The 14,504-nt window shown below is 37.5% G+C and overlaps 2 protein-coding genes across 7 annotated transcripts; both read left to right on the top strand.

Moving 5' to 3' along the window:
* Positions 1 to 3,013: 3,013 nt before the first annotated feature.
* Positions 3,014 to 7,064, top strand: LOC100745604 (TBC1 domain family member 15). Of its 6 annotated transcripts, none has more exons than XM_012381327.3 (9): positions 3,014 to 3,499; positions 3,902 to 3,994; positions 4,066 to 4,567; positions 4,660 to 4,833; positions 4,902 to 4,996; positions 5,174 to 5,372; positions 5,449 to 5,666; positions 5,747 to 6,061; positions 6,115 to 7,064. In XM_012381327.3, exons 1-9 carry the CDS (start codon positions 3,413 to 3,415, stop codon positions 6,430 to 6,432), a joined length of 2,001 nt encoding a protein of 666 aa, XP_012236750.1. In that variant the 5' UTR covers positions 3,014 to 3,412; the 3' UTR covers positions 6,433 to 7,064. The 6 variants fall into 6 exon arrangements, with proteins under 6 accessions (XP_012236750.1, XP_003486693.1, XP_012236753.1 ...); XM_003486645.4 differs by having other exon boundaries at positions 3,055 to 3,499; positions 6,127 to 7,064; XM_012381330.3 differs by having other exon boundaries at positions 3,493 to 3,605.
* A 304-nt stretch (positions 7,065 to 7,368) lies between these two features.
* On the top strand, positions 7,369 to 8,435 carry LOC100745724 (gem-associated protein 8). The gene is made up of 2 exons (XM_003486646.4): positions 7,369 to 7,750; positions 7,869 to 8,435. The coding sequence occupies exons 1-2, from the start codon at positions 7,527 to 7,529 to the stop codon at positions 8,359 to 8,361; spliced, it is 717 nt and encodes a 238-aa protein (XP_003486694.1). The 5' UTR covers positions 7,369 to 7,526; the 3' UTR covers positions 8,362 to 8,435.
* Positions 8,436 to 14,504: the final 6,069 nt, after the last annotated feature.

Raw genomic sequence — 14,504 nt, 5'->3', positions numbered from 1 at the left:
CCGTACTCAGACGATCGTAGACAAGGGCTACTGCACTTATGAATGAAAATCGAAGTTTAGATTCGGTTCTGACGCAAACACACACATGCTTATCTACTGTCTCTCTGCATTTTCGCATGCATTTCAGCCGCTTTTAGATACTGTACTGCTATCGGACGGTATAAATCACAATCTCCTATGCGCGATTCTTCCATATCTTCAACGGATTTTTCTACGAGATGAATAACGCTTTTTCTAGTTCTTACACAGATGAAACATCAAGCGTTTCGATGTTTTTCGTTACATCTGGAAGAAACGTAATATTATATCTAAGATCTTTCCTTTTCTCACAAGTCAAAGAAATTTGACTACATGATGCCTTGTTTTCGCTGGTGTCATCGTTTGTGGAGAACGCATCCAGTTTTCTTCCATTTTACTTCCTACAAGCAAACGGACTTTTTCTATAGATTTCTATCATTTTTACCAAAATTGTAGACGCTAACTTTCGATTTTCAAACTTTGGAAAGTTAATGTGGAGAATTGGAAATCCCGCGCTACATGCATTCTGCTAACAGCAGAATATTTACTAAACAGCCACTCGGCAAACGTAGTCTTTTGCATTACATGTCAATAGAATTCTAACGATAGCTTGTCTCTCGCTTAAACTGTTTAAAGAAGCCAATTATTGACTCACGTTCAGGAAAGTACGAATGACAATACAAATGTATAAAGTAAAATGGTATTATGGCAAATAAGGCGAGTAATTGTCGTAGCTACCGCTAAGTTTTTTTTTAGAAAAAATATATAGAAATATGTATTTACACTGGTAAATCTATGTTATATCGTTTATTGTTGAATAAAATGAAATAATGGACTTCGAAAAAGAAGTTATTTCAGTGTTCTTCTATTATTATTATTATTATTTCTATCGTTTTTGATAATACGGTCGAAGTTCGCATCCTTTCTCTGCGTCATTTAGTTATTATTCTGCCTTACTAAAGCGGGAACTGCTATTATGTGCAGTACATATGCACTAAACTAAACAACATATTTATGTTGATCCGATAAGTGTGTTATAAATTAAATTACTAAAAATTCTGTCTCATGCGTACAATGACCACGTGACTAATCGTGTGTCGACCTATTTTTCACTGATTCCGTTCGTATAAGCAAACGACTCGATGTAATCAGAGGTATTCTTACGAGCCAATTTTTGGTTAATCGGCTTGTATGTTTGGTATTCTATTGTAAGAGCAGATACTGTTCAGAATTGTCACTAGAACGTCGAACATGCGTGTACCAAATATAACATAAAATAATAATTTCGTATAAACTTTCAGAAATTTCATATTATGTTCTGCAAGTTGAATAAAAATAATAAGTTTTAAGACTGTACCTAAATTTTAAAAAGTTTAATTCGTTTCAATTTTGTTATAATTTTTGATAATTGTTTTAAAAATTCTTCATCGACAAATTAATCATGTATTATAATTTTCTTTGTAATTTTCAAAGAACTGTTTCATCTTACTATGAATCATTTACACGTGTCTTATATCTGTAAGTAAATATAAGTAAATATATGTACAATGTAGAACAATGTCTTGAAATTATGTACCAATTTTTTTACAGTGAAGATTTCTTCAGTTCTTGTTTCAAGTATTCTTCAATTGTTTTGTTCACAGTAAGAAAATTTTCAGTAGGAATTCTAAGAAATATAAATACCTAAAGAAGAAAGTTTCTACTTGCATTCCACATCTTCAATTACGATCGTGCAATTACATAGGTACTTGAGTAGTATTTCGTTGTAGCTGTGAGTCCATAGAATTATTTTCAATGTTTGAAGTTACACAATTTATATTTAAGTATGAACTTAGATTATTATTACGTTAAACATATATCACGTTAATATATTTAATTATGTTTCAATCATGATTATGGCAAGTCTGCGATTTTGGAGCGACAAATTATAAACGACAATTTATATTGTATTTTACTATGCATCTTTTTTATTAAGACGACCATTGGTATATATACATATATACACATATATGTATGTATATTTCCATAATTAATTGGATTAAAATTACCTCTTGAGCATATATCGCAATCTAGTGAATGTTGCGTTGTTTTAATTACATAGTAGTATGTGTTTATATACCTATGTAGTTCTTGACATCACGGTCTTCAGTGCAACTGTACTTGATTTGACGTCTCAAACGCGGATAGCAAATATCCCCTCTGACTAGATACATTAGAACAAAGGAACTGAGAATCGACTTTGGCTTTAACGTGATTTCATTTCGACTCGTATATAGATAAGTAATGCTTATCTCTAAGTATTCTGATTTTAACATCTTTGGATATCACATTGAAGTTGTTAATTTGATCTTTTGATTATATGCTTAACTTGAGATAATGAGTAATATCACTTTAATCAATGAGTTGAACGGTAGTCAATTTTTCAGTGGTATTTCTTTCAAATAAAACGATACACGTGAACGAACTGCACAAATATGCATTAAAAGATAGCAATATTACAGATGTTTTCAAGGGAATCTGAAATTATTATCAGGCATGAAATTCTTTTATCATGCACATGTTCTTATCTTATAATTGTAAAATAAAAACTACTGTTTTGTAAAAAGGACCGGTTAGGTATTATATTTCTACATTTTCAATATTCATTTTATAAATATAATATACTATTTTATTGTGAACTTTGTTGTTGGAATATATACAAGATATGTATTGCACTGAAATGAATGAATAGCTGTAATCATAAAGGTATAAAAATAAAGTTATATGTTATCGCATAAGACGGCGTAAGTGGATACAATATAAGCATAGAAAGAGAATGCTGCATGGAGGCCTTTTCTGTCTTTGTTTGTCAATCAGGCATGATATTGATACCACTCGTTAATCTGTGTAACATTTGCATATTTACTGTACGAATGCATATGCATTATTAGGACAAGGACACAAAGGGCCTCTATGCAGCGTTCTCTCTCTATTCCTGTATGTACCACTTTCTCAGTTCGGTCACGCATTTTATCTTTATATGCATCTCTATGGGCTGCAACAGTGGCGGTGGTAAAGGACTTTTGTGGTAGAGGTCGCGATTAAACACTTACTCATAGGTAAGTAGAATGTTGCAGTTGCGATCTTTCAACGTTTGTCATACAAAGTTCATATCCATCAAGAATATTTTACGAGTTATTTGAACTATTACGAAATGTTTTACAATTTCTGGCCACCGAAGGTATATCCGAGCCAACGACGAAATATCTCGTTTCTTAATTGTGATCAAAATAACGCTAGAGAAAGACCGTTATTCTCGTAAGCAGTAGCTTATAGATGCATATATGATTGCACGAGTGAACAAAGATAATAGAATAGAGGAAGAAAGAAAGTGAATTTGTGGACAGTAGAAGGAATGCGACGAAATCAGCCATTATTCGTTCAGGCTGTTGATTTATACAAAAATACACCTAAAATGTTTGAGCCGACAGAGCAGGGAAAGGTAAGAAACACTTGTGAGTTCCTGCTGTCTCTATTCATAGTTTAATCGAAACACTCTGTCACTATCGTAAATGATGTAAACATTCAAGTCACATGCAATAGTTATGGTACGTCAACAAGAGTGAACAAAGCTCGTTCGTTTGTATACAATATGATTCGTTTCCATACCTAAGTCAATTATAGTTGGTTGTCATTATATATTTTTATAAAATTCGTATACTTTGTGTAACGATGACCTGTGAGTGAGGTTATGTCCTTGCTATCATACGCATCATATTATAGAAGCATAGTACGTTATGCTCGTTTTACCCTTACATAGGTTTTATAGGATTATTCTCATTTAGTATTAAATAATTTGATATATTTTATATTTGTATGTATTGCATAATCAATTTTTAATTAGGATTTATGCATTCATACGGGAGTTGTACTACGAAGTGCAAACACAAGGGAAGATGAGGTTCACAGTCTAGGCACATTAAATATCGTTGAATATGTAAGTAGACTTGATTTAGACTATGATTTATTACTTTAAACAATATAGAATACTTTTCTGTAAAATTGCAGAGTTTTGGCAAATGTATAGAATGGAAACCCATAGAAGACTCTGTAGTATCAGAGAATCAAGATCAAGACCCAGAATGGTCTTTGGTAGATACTCATATCAGACGTACGCGTACTTCATCGGAAGGACCAGATTCTCTTGGACGTACAAGGACTGTTAGAATTTTGTTCTCAGATTTAAACTCTTTTCGTGTAAATCATGGGGGGCAGCAACTTATATTTATGCAAAAGGATGGTACTACCTATGTTGCCTTCTTCCAGCTATCTAACGCTGAAAGTTTTGTAAATTCTCTAAAAGGATTTATTAAATTTGTAAAGTCTCGTACAAACAGAAATTTATACATTGTAGTAGATGAGGTCCAATCAGTACTAAGTAAATCATTTGCTGAATTGGACTTATTTCAAGAGAACACTTCAGATTATGTTTGGAAATTTGTAAAAAATTTACATAACCGTCCATATGAAACAACATTGGAAGCATTTAGTAAACTGGCAGATATCTGCTGTAAGTACACAAATGAATTGTGGGATAGGAGAAATATTATTTCCACAATTTCTACTATTTTTAAACAATTTTGTATAACTTCTAAATTACAGTATACAAAGACCCTGCTAAACGTCCAGTCGAAGAAGCAGTTGCAGATATATTAAATAATTCTTTTACAATTGACGTTCCTCCTCTACCATCGATAGGTTCTGGGGAGGAATATGAAATGATTGGGGAACATGAATTGGGTGTAGTATTACCCCCAAGACCACCTTGTCCAAGAGGTATGGTGGAAATAGTGTTGTATCAAATTATATCGTCGAAAGTATATAAATATACGTGATTATATTAGGTACTCCACTGTCACAAGAGCAGTGGAACAAATATAAGGATCCAGAAGAAAGAATTTTAAATCCACAAGAAGTGAAAGAAATTATTTTTCATGGGGTTTGTATATATGTAGTTTACATATATATATATTAATCGTTTTTCATAAATGGTTTTTATAAAAAAGAAGAAACATAAAGAAAGGATGAAGTACAGCATAAAATTTTATTTGGAACATCACTGATTATTTACACATGTGTATAAAAAAAAAATTAAACAGATTATGAAATTTTATAGGGTATTGTACCATCATTACGTTTCGAAGTGTGGAAATTTTTATTAAATTATTATCCATGGAATTCTACGCATATTGAAAGATTAGAACTTAAAAAAAAGAAGACTGATGAATACTTCACGATGAAGTTACAATGGAAGTCGATGACGCCTGTACAAGAGAATAATTTCTCTGATTATCGAGATCGAAAGAGTTTGATAGGTAACGTCATAAAGTATTTAAATAGTAATTTACGAAAATATATAAGTTATAATATTTGAAAATATATAAATTTTAGAAAAGGATGTGAATAGAACAGATAGAACGCATCCGTACTACTCGGGTGATAACAATCCTCATTTAGCACAATTATATGATATTCTTATGACCTATGTAATGTACAATTTTGATTTGGGATACGTTCAAGGTATGAGCGATCTTCTGAGTCCTATTTTATGTTTAATGGAAAGTGAGGTTGATGCGTTTTGGTGCTTTGTTGGTTTTATGAACAAAGTGGTATGTTTATTATAATAAATTCTGAATTGCAAACATTTATAGAAAATTTTAATCAATCATGATTATTATACACAAAACAGAGTACCAATTTCGAAATAGACCAAGCTGGGATGAAGGCCCAATTGTGCCAATTATATACTCTTCTGAGTACTACAGATCCACAATTAGCACATTACTTGAACAAGCATGATTCAGGAAATATGTTCTTTTGCTTTCGTTGGCTTTTGGTACTATTTAAAAGAGAATTCAACGCGGTTGATATAATGAGATTATGGGAAGTATTATGGACTGACTTACCATGTAAGAATTTCCATCTCCTTTTATGTGCAGCTATTTTAGATACAGAAAGAAATGTGCTTATGGAAAATCGTTATGGGCTTACAGAAATATTGAAGGTAAACTCTAAATTATGCAATTATGAGATATTTATTCCTTAATTAACACATAGTACACATTGCAGCACATAAATGATCTTTCACACCATATTGAATTGCCTTGGACATTATCTAAAGCGGAGGGTATCTATTGTCAATTAATGTCAGTTGCGGACCAGTTGCCTGATAATGTTCGCGTAATAATTGGACTTGAACCTATGAATAAAACGTCACCAATAAGTGAAATAGAAAATTGTGAAGCTTCTGGTCATAATCTCGTAATTGATGGAGCTGATAGTAATCCAAGGAGAGATAGCACAGAAAACGGCGATATTAATTTTGAAGATAATGAAGTTTCGTTCGAACGCGGATTAAATTTATCGTACATGTGAGAACAGGATCGTTCGTTCATCATTATCTGAAGAGTGTTGTGCATCAATGTGTTGTTCATTACACAGTCAATTTTGTATCATTTATTACTTTTAAGGAACAACATTTGTAGTCACACTCTTCAAGATGAACGTATATGCATTGTTTGTTCAAACGGTGCAGCGATGCCTTTTCGGCATTCAACGAACTTTATCTTGCGCAAATGATTTCGTATTTTCTTTATGAGACGAATCATTTCGACCGAAATGTGATACTACAATCCACATTTTGATCATTAAAGTTAGAATTCTGCACATGTCAAACATGACCTCCAATTTACAAAGTTATACTGAAAATAATTGTTGGTAGCGTTGAGTTTTGAGATATTTATAAAATTCACAGTGAGTACGTAAATATTAGTTATCTATTAAATAGAAGGTAGTTTCGTACAACCACATATTCTGTATCTTACTGATGCTTTTGATGCATATGAATTTGGAACAGAGAACAGAAAGGATTTACAGTGTATTTTGACTGTAGTCAGTGTTAGTGCTTGTATCATCTTCATTTGAGTTTAAACGTCTTTCTTAAACCTGTATAAAGGCTTACAACTGTACTGTACATTTCTAATAAAAGTCACCTGTTTCATCTTCGATATTCATAATTTCCTTTATTCATAATTTTAGAAATATGAAATCAACTTTTGAAATCTAGAATGAATTGCAAATATGCTTACAATTCTTATAAGAATTATCATCTAGTTAGAAATATTAAATTTGAAAAAATTGAAAACGCATTATTACAATCAATTGAGATTGTACATCTATAAAGTAATATAATACTTGTCAATAATTCACACATTGACGCTCATTATTGTAATATATATGTACTAGCTTATATTAAATACTTGTAGAACGAAACACTTATATATTATTTGCCAATTATGATGCTCGTATTATAAAGTAATATAAAATAAATGGAAGATTTAATTTTGTGTTTACGAGGTTGATGTCTTGTCGGTCATAGCCATAATTTCCGTGGTTTTATATAAGTGCGATGATAATGATACTTTTACAAATATAATTTCTTTTTTCATTGAACGAAACGGTTATAAGATATGGAATTCGTTGGTGTAAAACGTGGGAGAAGTCGAAAAAAAACGAGAAATTTGAAAAAGCAACGTAGTCAACAAATAAAGTTTGAGGTTAAGTTTGCGAAACGTCGAGGATTGATTTCAGATCGTAATAATATTTTCGTTGCTAAAGAAAAAGTAATTGTCAATACGATGCAAGCAAATTCTTTTTGGGAAAATTACACAGCTGCTCAAGAATGGCAAAAAAGGTTGGTCGATCAATTTATACTAACTATACAAGTTTACAAAGTTCATCAAAATTTTATTGAATTTATTCAAGAATAAAAATACTTGATATGATATGATATGATATGATATTAATTTTAGGCATAGCATAACTTGGTGGAGAACACGGTGTATTGCGCTGGAATATGAGAACCAAATATTAAAAGATAAATTAAAATCTTTGGTATGCCAAAGCGGTCAACAGTATACAGCACACAAACGGAAAAAGAGTGGATATAAGTATCAGAATGGAGAAGAAAAATGTGAAGAAACCAGATTTAACGAAGAAGCAGAAAATTTGGAATTTCATATAGATGAAGAAATGATGAGTTTTTTAGAGCAAAGTATGCGACATAAATTTGAATTGAAAAAATTAAGAGAATCTGAAACATGTATTAAAAAAAGAAAAGAAGAAGAAGAGACTATCCAAGGAGGAGCCACATGGATGCATGCAAGAAATAGTAACGCAAAATTATTATATGGTGAAGCTAGCCCTACGATATTAGCAATGGAAACTGCTCTTCAAACTACGGTTGATAGACACAGAGACAAAGCAAAACCTCAGTATTGGCCAATTATTCCTTTAAAACCATAAACACTAGGATCACCTACATATGTTAAAAGATATATTTTGTAAAGAATTAAATATAATGAAAATTTTTCTATTAATCCTGTTTTCTAATGTACCAGTTATCCAAGGATGTATTTTCCTTTGTACACCATATCAACGGGAGATGACGCTGTCTACCCTTTCTTGGTCAAAGCGTGTATGACAGTCTGGCCTATTTATTTATCAGCTTACTTACCTCTTTTACGCGTTCCGACACGCGTATTCGATCATCGGATCAGGTGGTGTTTTTTGTATTTAAAAATATTAGTTGTGTTTTATTTTAATGTTTTATTTTTTTAAAGCAGTAAAAGTTATTTGAAAATCCGAAGCATCGCAAGGAAAGTTGTTTGGTTTCGTAGAAAATTTATATCGGTTAAGAATAACGTTAAAATCTACCAACTCTTAGTTATATATAATATAATATATATATAATATAATAATATCCATATATGCGACAAATGTATATACGTACGTTGAAATATCATTCGCATAGGAACGTTTCCATATATATAGTAACTACGTAGGAAGGAAATTAGATTATGTTAGAAGATGTTACATATCTAGAAAACTGAAATTAGATTTAAATTAAAAAAATGGTTTAACAATCACTGTATAATGAATGAAAAAATTTTTGTATTTTGCTTTTACCAATTTTGCTTTTACAGGGCAATTACTAAGATTCATTCTATAGCACATGATAGATGGATTTTTTAGGTTTTGCGAATTTCTATTGATAAGAAGTGGCAACGTTGCAGATATATTCAGAGAAACGGATGAGAACCGTTCATGCTCTGTTTGTGTATCGAAGATAGATTAGAAAAAAACATATAAAAGAGTTTAGTCAGTCTGTCAATATGTTATCTTACGGTCGATTCGCTGACACGGTCCATGGATTTCTGGAACCAGTTCGAAAGGTTCCAACATCGATATTTCGGTCCAGAGAAAGCCCCTAATTATCGAGATAACGCGTGTTGCGGTGTCGATACAGGTTACGTGTCACATATCTATTTTTTTTGTACTCCCACGGTTTTTTGAACGATATGTTACCTTTTTCAAAGTGTTTTGGAACTCAACAGTTAAAACTCATTTTAAATAATTATATCGAGTCATTTACTATCTTGTTCCATTTGCCGTGCACGAAACGGGTCAAGGGAACGCTTTTTCAATTTTTATCCGATCAATTTTTTCAAAGATTCAAGTTATCTGATAGACCAGTACAAATGTTTTTCTCAATTTGTGTCAAATCGGTTGTTCCTATGCAAAATAAACGCACAGTACACACAAAAGATTTCATATCCTTCAATAACTTTCATTTAGATCTTTATCGATGAACTTTCACTGTGTAATCGCACGTTGCTCTTTGTCGCCTTAGTTTTAATTTTCTCACGATACTTTTCTCTATCTGCTATATTCATTTCATATATATTCCAATGCAATATACATTTCAATACCAATATATTTATATTTTATATTTCCATGCCCACGCGCTAATTACTAACAGACCAAGTTTTCTGCCGTAGGTTCGGAATAAGATGAATCACAGGATGAAAGAACAAGCGTATTTAACGTATCTATTTCGAACTTCTGCTAGTTTTTTCTTTTCATTTTGATACAATTTCGTACGTTAGCTTTTGATCGCACTCCAGATTCGTTCTGTCGAGTATTTGCGAGCTCATTGGAACGTTTTAGAGTCTACTTTTCGTGTAACGCGTCAAGATAGCGGAAGAGGAGGAAAGAAAGAAAGGTAGAAGGGTTTACTTTTTATCAGGTTCGTGTCATTAGTAGCCGCAACGAGTACTATAAGTTGGTATTAAGGACTCAGAAGTCCAAGAGATGTTTGAAAGACGGTTGACGACGATGACGAAGATGCGGTTGTGGATGAGTATGACGACGAGAGCGAGGACGAGGACGAGGACGAGGACGAGGACGAGGACGAGGACGAGGACGAGGACGAGGACGAGGACGAGGACGAGGACGAGGACGAGGACGAGGACGAGGACGAGGACGAGGACGAGGACGAGGACGAGGACGAGGACGAGGACGAGGACGAGGACGAGGACGAGGACGAGGACGAGGACGAGGACGAGGACGAGGACGAGGACGAGGACGAGGACGAGGACGAGGACGAGGACGAGGACGAGGACGAGGACGAGGACGAGGACGAGGACGAGGACGAGGACGAGGACGAGGACGAGGACGAGGACGAGGACGAGGACGAGGACGAGGACGAGGACGAGGACGAGGACGAGGACGAGGACGAGGACGAGGACGAGGACGAGGACGAGGACGAGGACGAGGACGAGGACGAGGACGAGGACGAGGACGAGGACGAGGACGAGGACGAGGACGAGGACGAGGACGAGGACGAGGACGAGGACGAGGACGAAGATACCGAAGTACCTACCACCGTTCGCCTTATTAGGCCTCATCCTCTTTCCCTTCGTTCTTTCTACCCCTCTCGGTTCCCTTCCTCTTGCTTTTAAAATCATGGCTGCACGTAACCGTCTACTGATTATATGGATTCGGCGATGATTTCTGATGATGCCCCCGACCCCCGAAATGGTAAAATAATACAGTGTCGTCTCCTAGCCTGGACCCTTTCGGGTCTCGTGGGCCGGTTCGTTAGCGGGGCCTTGGCGCGAGGCACCCTGTCATTATGCGGCTGGTCTCCATCACCCCCACCAGTTCCCAATTTTCAGTGCCCCTCTACTACGCCTCGACGAAATCTCTTACCTTGGTTTCTTCCCTTTGCTTCGTCTTCCCAGTCATCCTTTTTTTCCACCCTATTATTCTACATTAGTATAGCTTGCTGCAGTTAAGTGGAGTAAGAAAGTTGGAACGAAGGTGCCCACGGTACAACTGGTCGTCATCACCTTACACATAGGAATTAAGAAATGCAGAACAAGGAATCGAACGAGAGAGACGAAGATGTACTGTCACAAAATTGTCGATCTATTTCTCTAGCATTTGCATTTTGAAATCACATTTTTTACGAAATCCGAGCGCGAAACTCTAGAACCATTCACGACTACTGGCGGACATTCGAAACTGGTAACTCGATCGCGCTCAGTCCGGCTGGATGGACCATCGTTGCACCTTACCTCGCGAGAAACATAGTTACTCCTCCTTTGTCTACTTTTTCTTCTTTTTCTCTTGCTTTCCCATCTTCTTTTTACGTATCTTCGTTTTTCTCCTACGCTAGTCGATCTTTTCGGTCAACGAGAACGATACCTTTCTTCATCACGTCGTCACGAGGAAAGGGGTTGTGCGTTCGTTCGTGTTCGAAGCGACGAAGGAAAAGTTAGTAGGCGGATGAGGTATATCGAAAGCTAACAGCTATTGAAATCATCGGGTTCTTTCAGTAAAATTCGTGGACTTTCGTCTTCCAAAGACTCGTCCTTGGAAGCAAGTTAGGGTGTAGGTGGCCCTCGCGACCGGCAATCATTTCGCTTAATGACGAGAGCTTTGTCGGTCCTTTCCTCTCTTCGGCCTCGGATTATCGCGGTGTGCTTCTTTCTCGTATCCGCAGATCTCTTTGGTTCTTTCCATTTCTTCTCTATCTCCTTCTTCTTTCTCCCTTTATTTCCGAACTCTGTAATTTTCCCTTAACGGCCATGCCACTGTGCCACCATGCCGCGCCGAAATTGGCGTACAGCGGAAAGATTTCGTAGAAATCCCTGACGTTCTTTAATGCGAAGGCGTCTGAACGGTGACAATAGCACTTCTGTTGTACAGTTTCTTTTTCTTTTTTTCTCTTCCAGGACGAAGAAGAAAAAATATCGATCCAACTGAAGAGAGATAAAACAAGAAGAAGAAGAAGAAGAAGAAAGAAAGAATCGCGGAGTCAAGGAGAATTAGGAGGACAATCATGGCGAAAATGAAAGAACGGAGAAAAAATGTTAACAATAAAGAAAACGGAGAAGAGTAAGAAGAAAACGACGAAAGAAAGAAAGAACGAGAAGCGAAAGAAAACAAAAAGGAGGAATAGTATGTCGTCGATATCGATGGTTTCGGGTAAACTCGAATCAACGCAAAATACATATGTTGAAGAATATGTGTGTTTACGAATATGCGTATATGGTTCGGAGAAGAAAATCGATCGAACGAGAGATTCGGTTTAACGTACCATGTAAGAATCAAAATTTGGCAACGGGATAGCAAAGCGCGTAATCGTCGTTCGCATTAAACGCGTTACGCGTTTGTGGTTGGATCTGTATCCTGCATCCAGCACCTGCGAGAGATCGGGCCGTGTGGCCGATGGCTGTGCAAACAATACGGACGATGATGCACCATCTCGCGCGCATTGTCCGTAGCGAGTAGTAGTAGGCGGCGGATTTATCTGCCTACTCGTCGTAGAGTCAGGTAGAGGAGCCAAGCAAGGGTCCTCGACCCTCGAGACGCGACGCGCGAGCCGACGGAACCGATGGATCTTCCTTTCATTTCAGCTTGATTTCGCACGGGAACGTTGACATTTCCATTGGTCGAGTAGAATCTCGAACTCGAGTCGCACTCTCGCATCATCTAATTTCCTTCTAAACAGGGAGACAACAAGTAAGCGAGATTCCGACGAATTCGATGCGCAATGCGCACGGGCTGCTGCTCTTCACGATCATATTGTATTTACCGGCAGAGACGAGCGCAACGCGCATGAAATGTCGGAGCTGCGAGTAGCTGCGCGCTAATCTGAATTCTTGGCGCATATGAAATTCCAACGCGTGCCCATATGAAGAGTTTGTTAATTTGTCCTTTCTTTTTTTAGGAAGAGGAGGGAGGTGGAAGTCGAATTTTTAGATCGTTAGTCGCACCAGACGTGTCACGAGTCGTCGATGATGTATGGAATTATTAACGCGAGCATTTATCGCTGGTACTTTACCTGCGTTGCAGGAGTAAACCGTCGGTGATCTATCCACGAAACGTTACGAAATGTTTATATTATCGAAAGCGCGCGATTATTCCAAAAAGCAGACTTCGAGATGTAACGCGGCGACGTCGCGAGCTGTCTCATGCATCATGCAACCAGCATCGATATTTTACCCTCCTAGGGGACGCGTTAACAGATCGTCAAAATTAATGCTTCCCGTTAAAATGCAAATGATCTTAACGCGGGCTATACCGTGCAATCGGTGCGACGTAATCGTGTTTATCAGACACGATGACTTTTGCAACGAGTATACGAATTCGGGATTCGAGGAACGAAAGCATGCACGCTTTGCTCGCTAGAGAGCGTCGCATAGATAGCAAGTACGTACGTTCTTCGATCGAAGGAAGCGTTAGTTTGTCGAATTTCAATGATTCCAGTAGAAAAAACGACAGTTTGTACTCAGCATGCAAACTATCCAGAATCTCTCGCGTCACGGCACGAAATTCCAGGACCTTCGGCACAGACGTAGAAGAGGCTCGTAGGGCTGAGCGCGGAATGAGCGCGAATGGTAAGTCGGTTCTTCGCATACCGGGCGTTCAGGTATAGGCTGGAAGGTGGTATGCGAGCTAAACGAAGAGGGAAGCAAGAAATCTGTGAGGCGAGAGAAAGAGGAGGCAGTACCGGCGGAGGAGAACAGGCCCGAGATGTAGAAAGAGTAAGAAAGGAGGAACGGGGGGAAGAGAGAGAAAGAGGGAAAGGCCCGAGCAAGCGGGCATGCGAGCTAACAGGCAGGCAAACAGGCAGGAAGGCAGGCAGGCAGCAAGGCAGGCAGGAAGGCAGGAAGGCAAGAGGACAGGCAGGAAAGCAGGAAGACAGGCAGGAAGGCAGGAAGGCAGGAAGGCAGGAAGACAGGCAGGAAGGCAGGAAGGCAGGAAGGTAGGAAGACAGGCAGGCAGGAAGGCAGGAAGGTAGGAAGACAGGCAGGCAGGAATGCAGGCAGGCTAACAGGCAGGCAGGCAGGCAGGCAAGCAAGCAAGCAAACAAGCAAGCAAGCAAGCAAGCAAGCAAGCAAGCTAGCAAGCAAGCAAGCAAGCAAGCAAGCAAGCAAGAAAGCAAGCAAGCGAGCGAGCAGAGTTTGGTATAGTCTAGCTGCTCGGTGCCGCGAAGCGAGCTGAATGCCGAGGCCCCGGCATATCGGAGCCCGCCGTACTACTGCTCCCCTCTCCAAGATGGCCGCCGTTTGGGTCCAGTCGAGTCCCCCTGACCG

Source organism: Bombus impatiens, unplaced genomic scaffold (assembly GCF_000188095.3).
Source record: "Bombus impatiens unplaced genomic scaffold, BIMP_2.2 scf_0129, whole genome shotgun sequence".
NCBI classification, from domain to species: Eukaryota; Metazoa; Arthropoda; class Insecta; order Hymenoptera; family Apidae; genus Bombus; species Bombus impatiens.
This window is presented reverse-complemented; position numbering and strand designations above follow the sequence as displayed.

Bases quoted from the DNA above. Each gene is read 5' to 3' on its own strand.
- LOC100745604 (XM_012381327.3), top strand. From the start codon at position 3,413: ATGCGACGAAATCAGCCATTATTCGTTCAGGCTGTTGATTTATACAAA. The intron at 3,500-3,901 runs GTAAGAAACACT...ATTTTTAATTAG, and splicing joins AGCCGACAGAGCAGGGAAAG to GATTTATGCATTCATACGGG. The intron at 4,568-4,659 runs GTAAGTACACAA...TCTAAATTACAG, and splicing joins TAAACTGGCAGATATCTGCT to TATACAAAGACCCTGCTAAA.
- LOC100745724 (XM_003486646.4), top strand. From the start codon at position 7,527: ATGGAATTCGTTGGTGTAAAACGTGGGAGAAGTCGAAAAAAAACGAGA. The intron at 7,751-7,868 runs GTTGGTCGATCA...TATTAATTTTAG, and splicing joins GCTCAAGAATGGCAAAAAAG to GCATAGCATAACTTGGTGGA.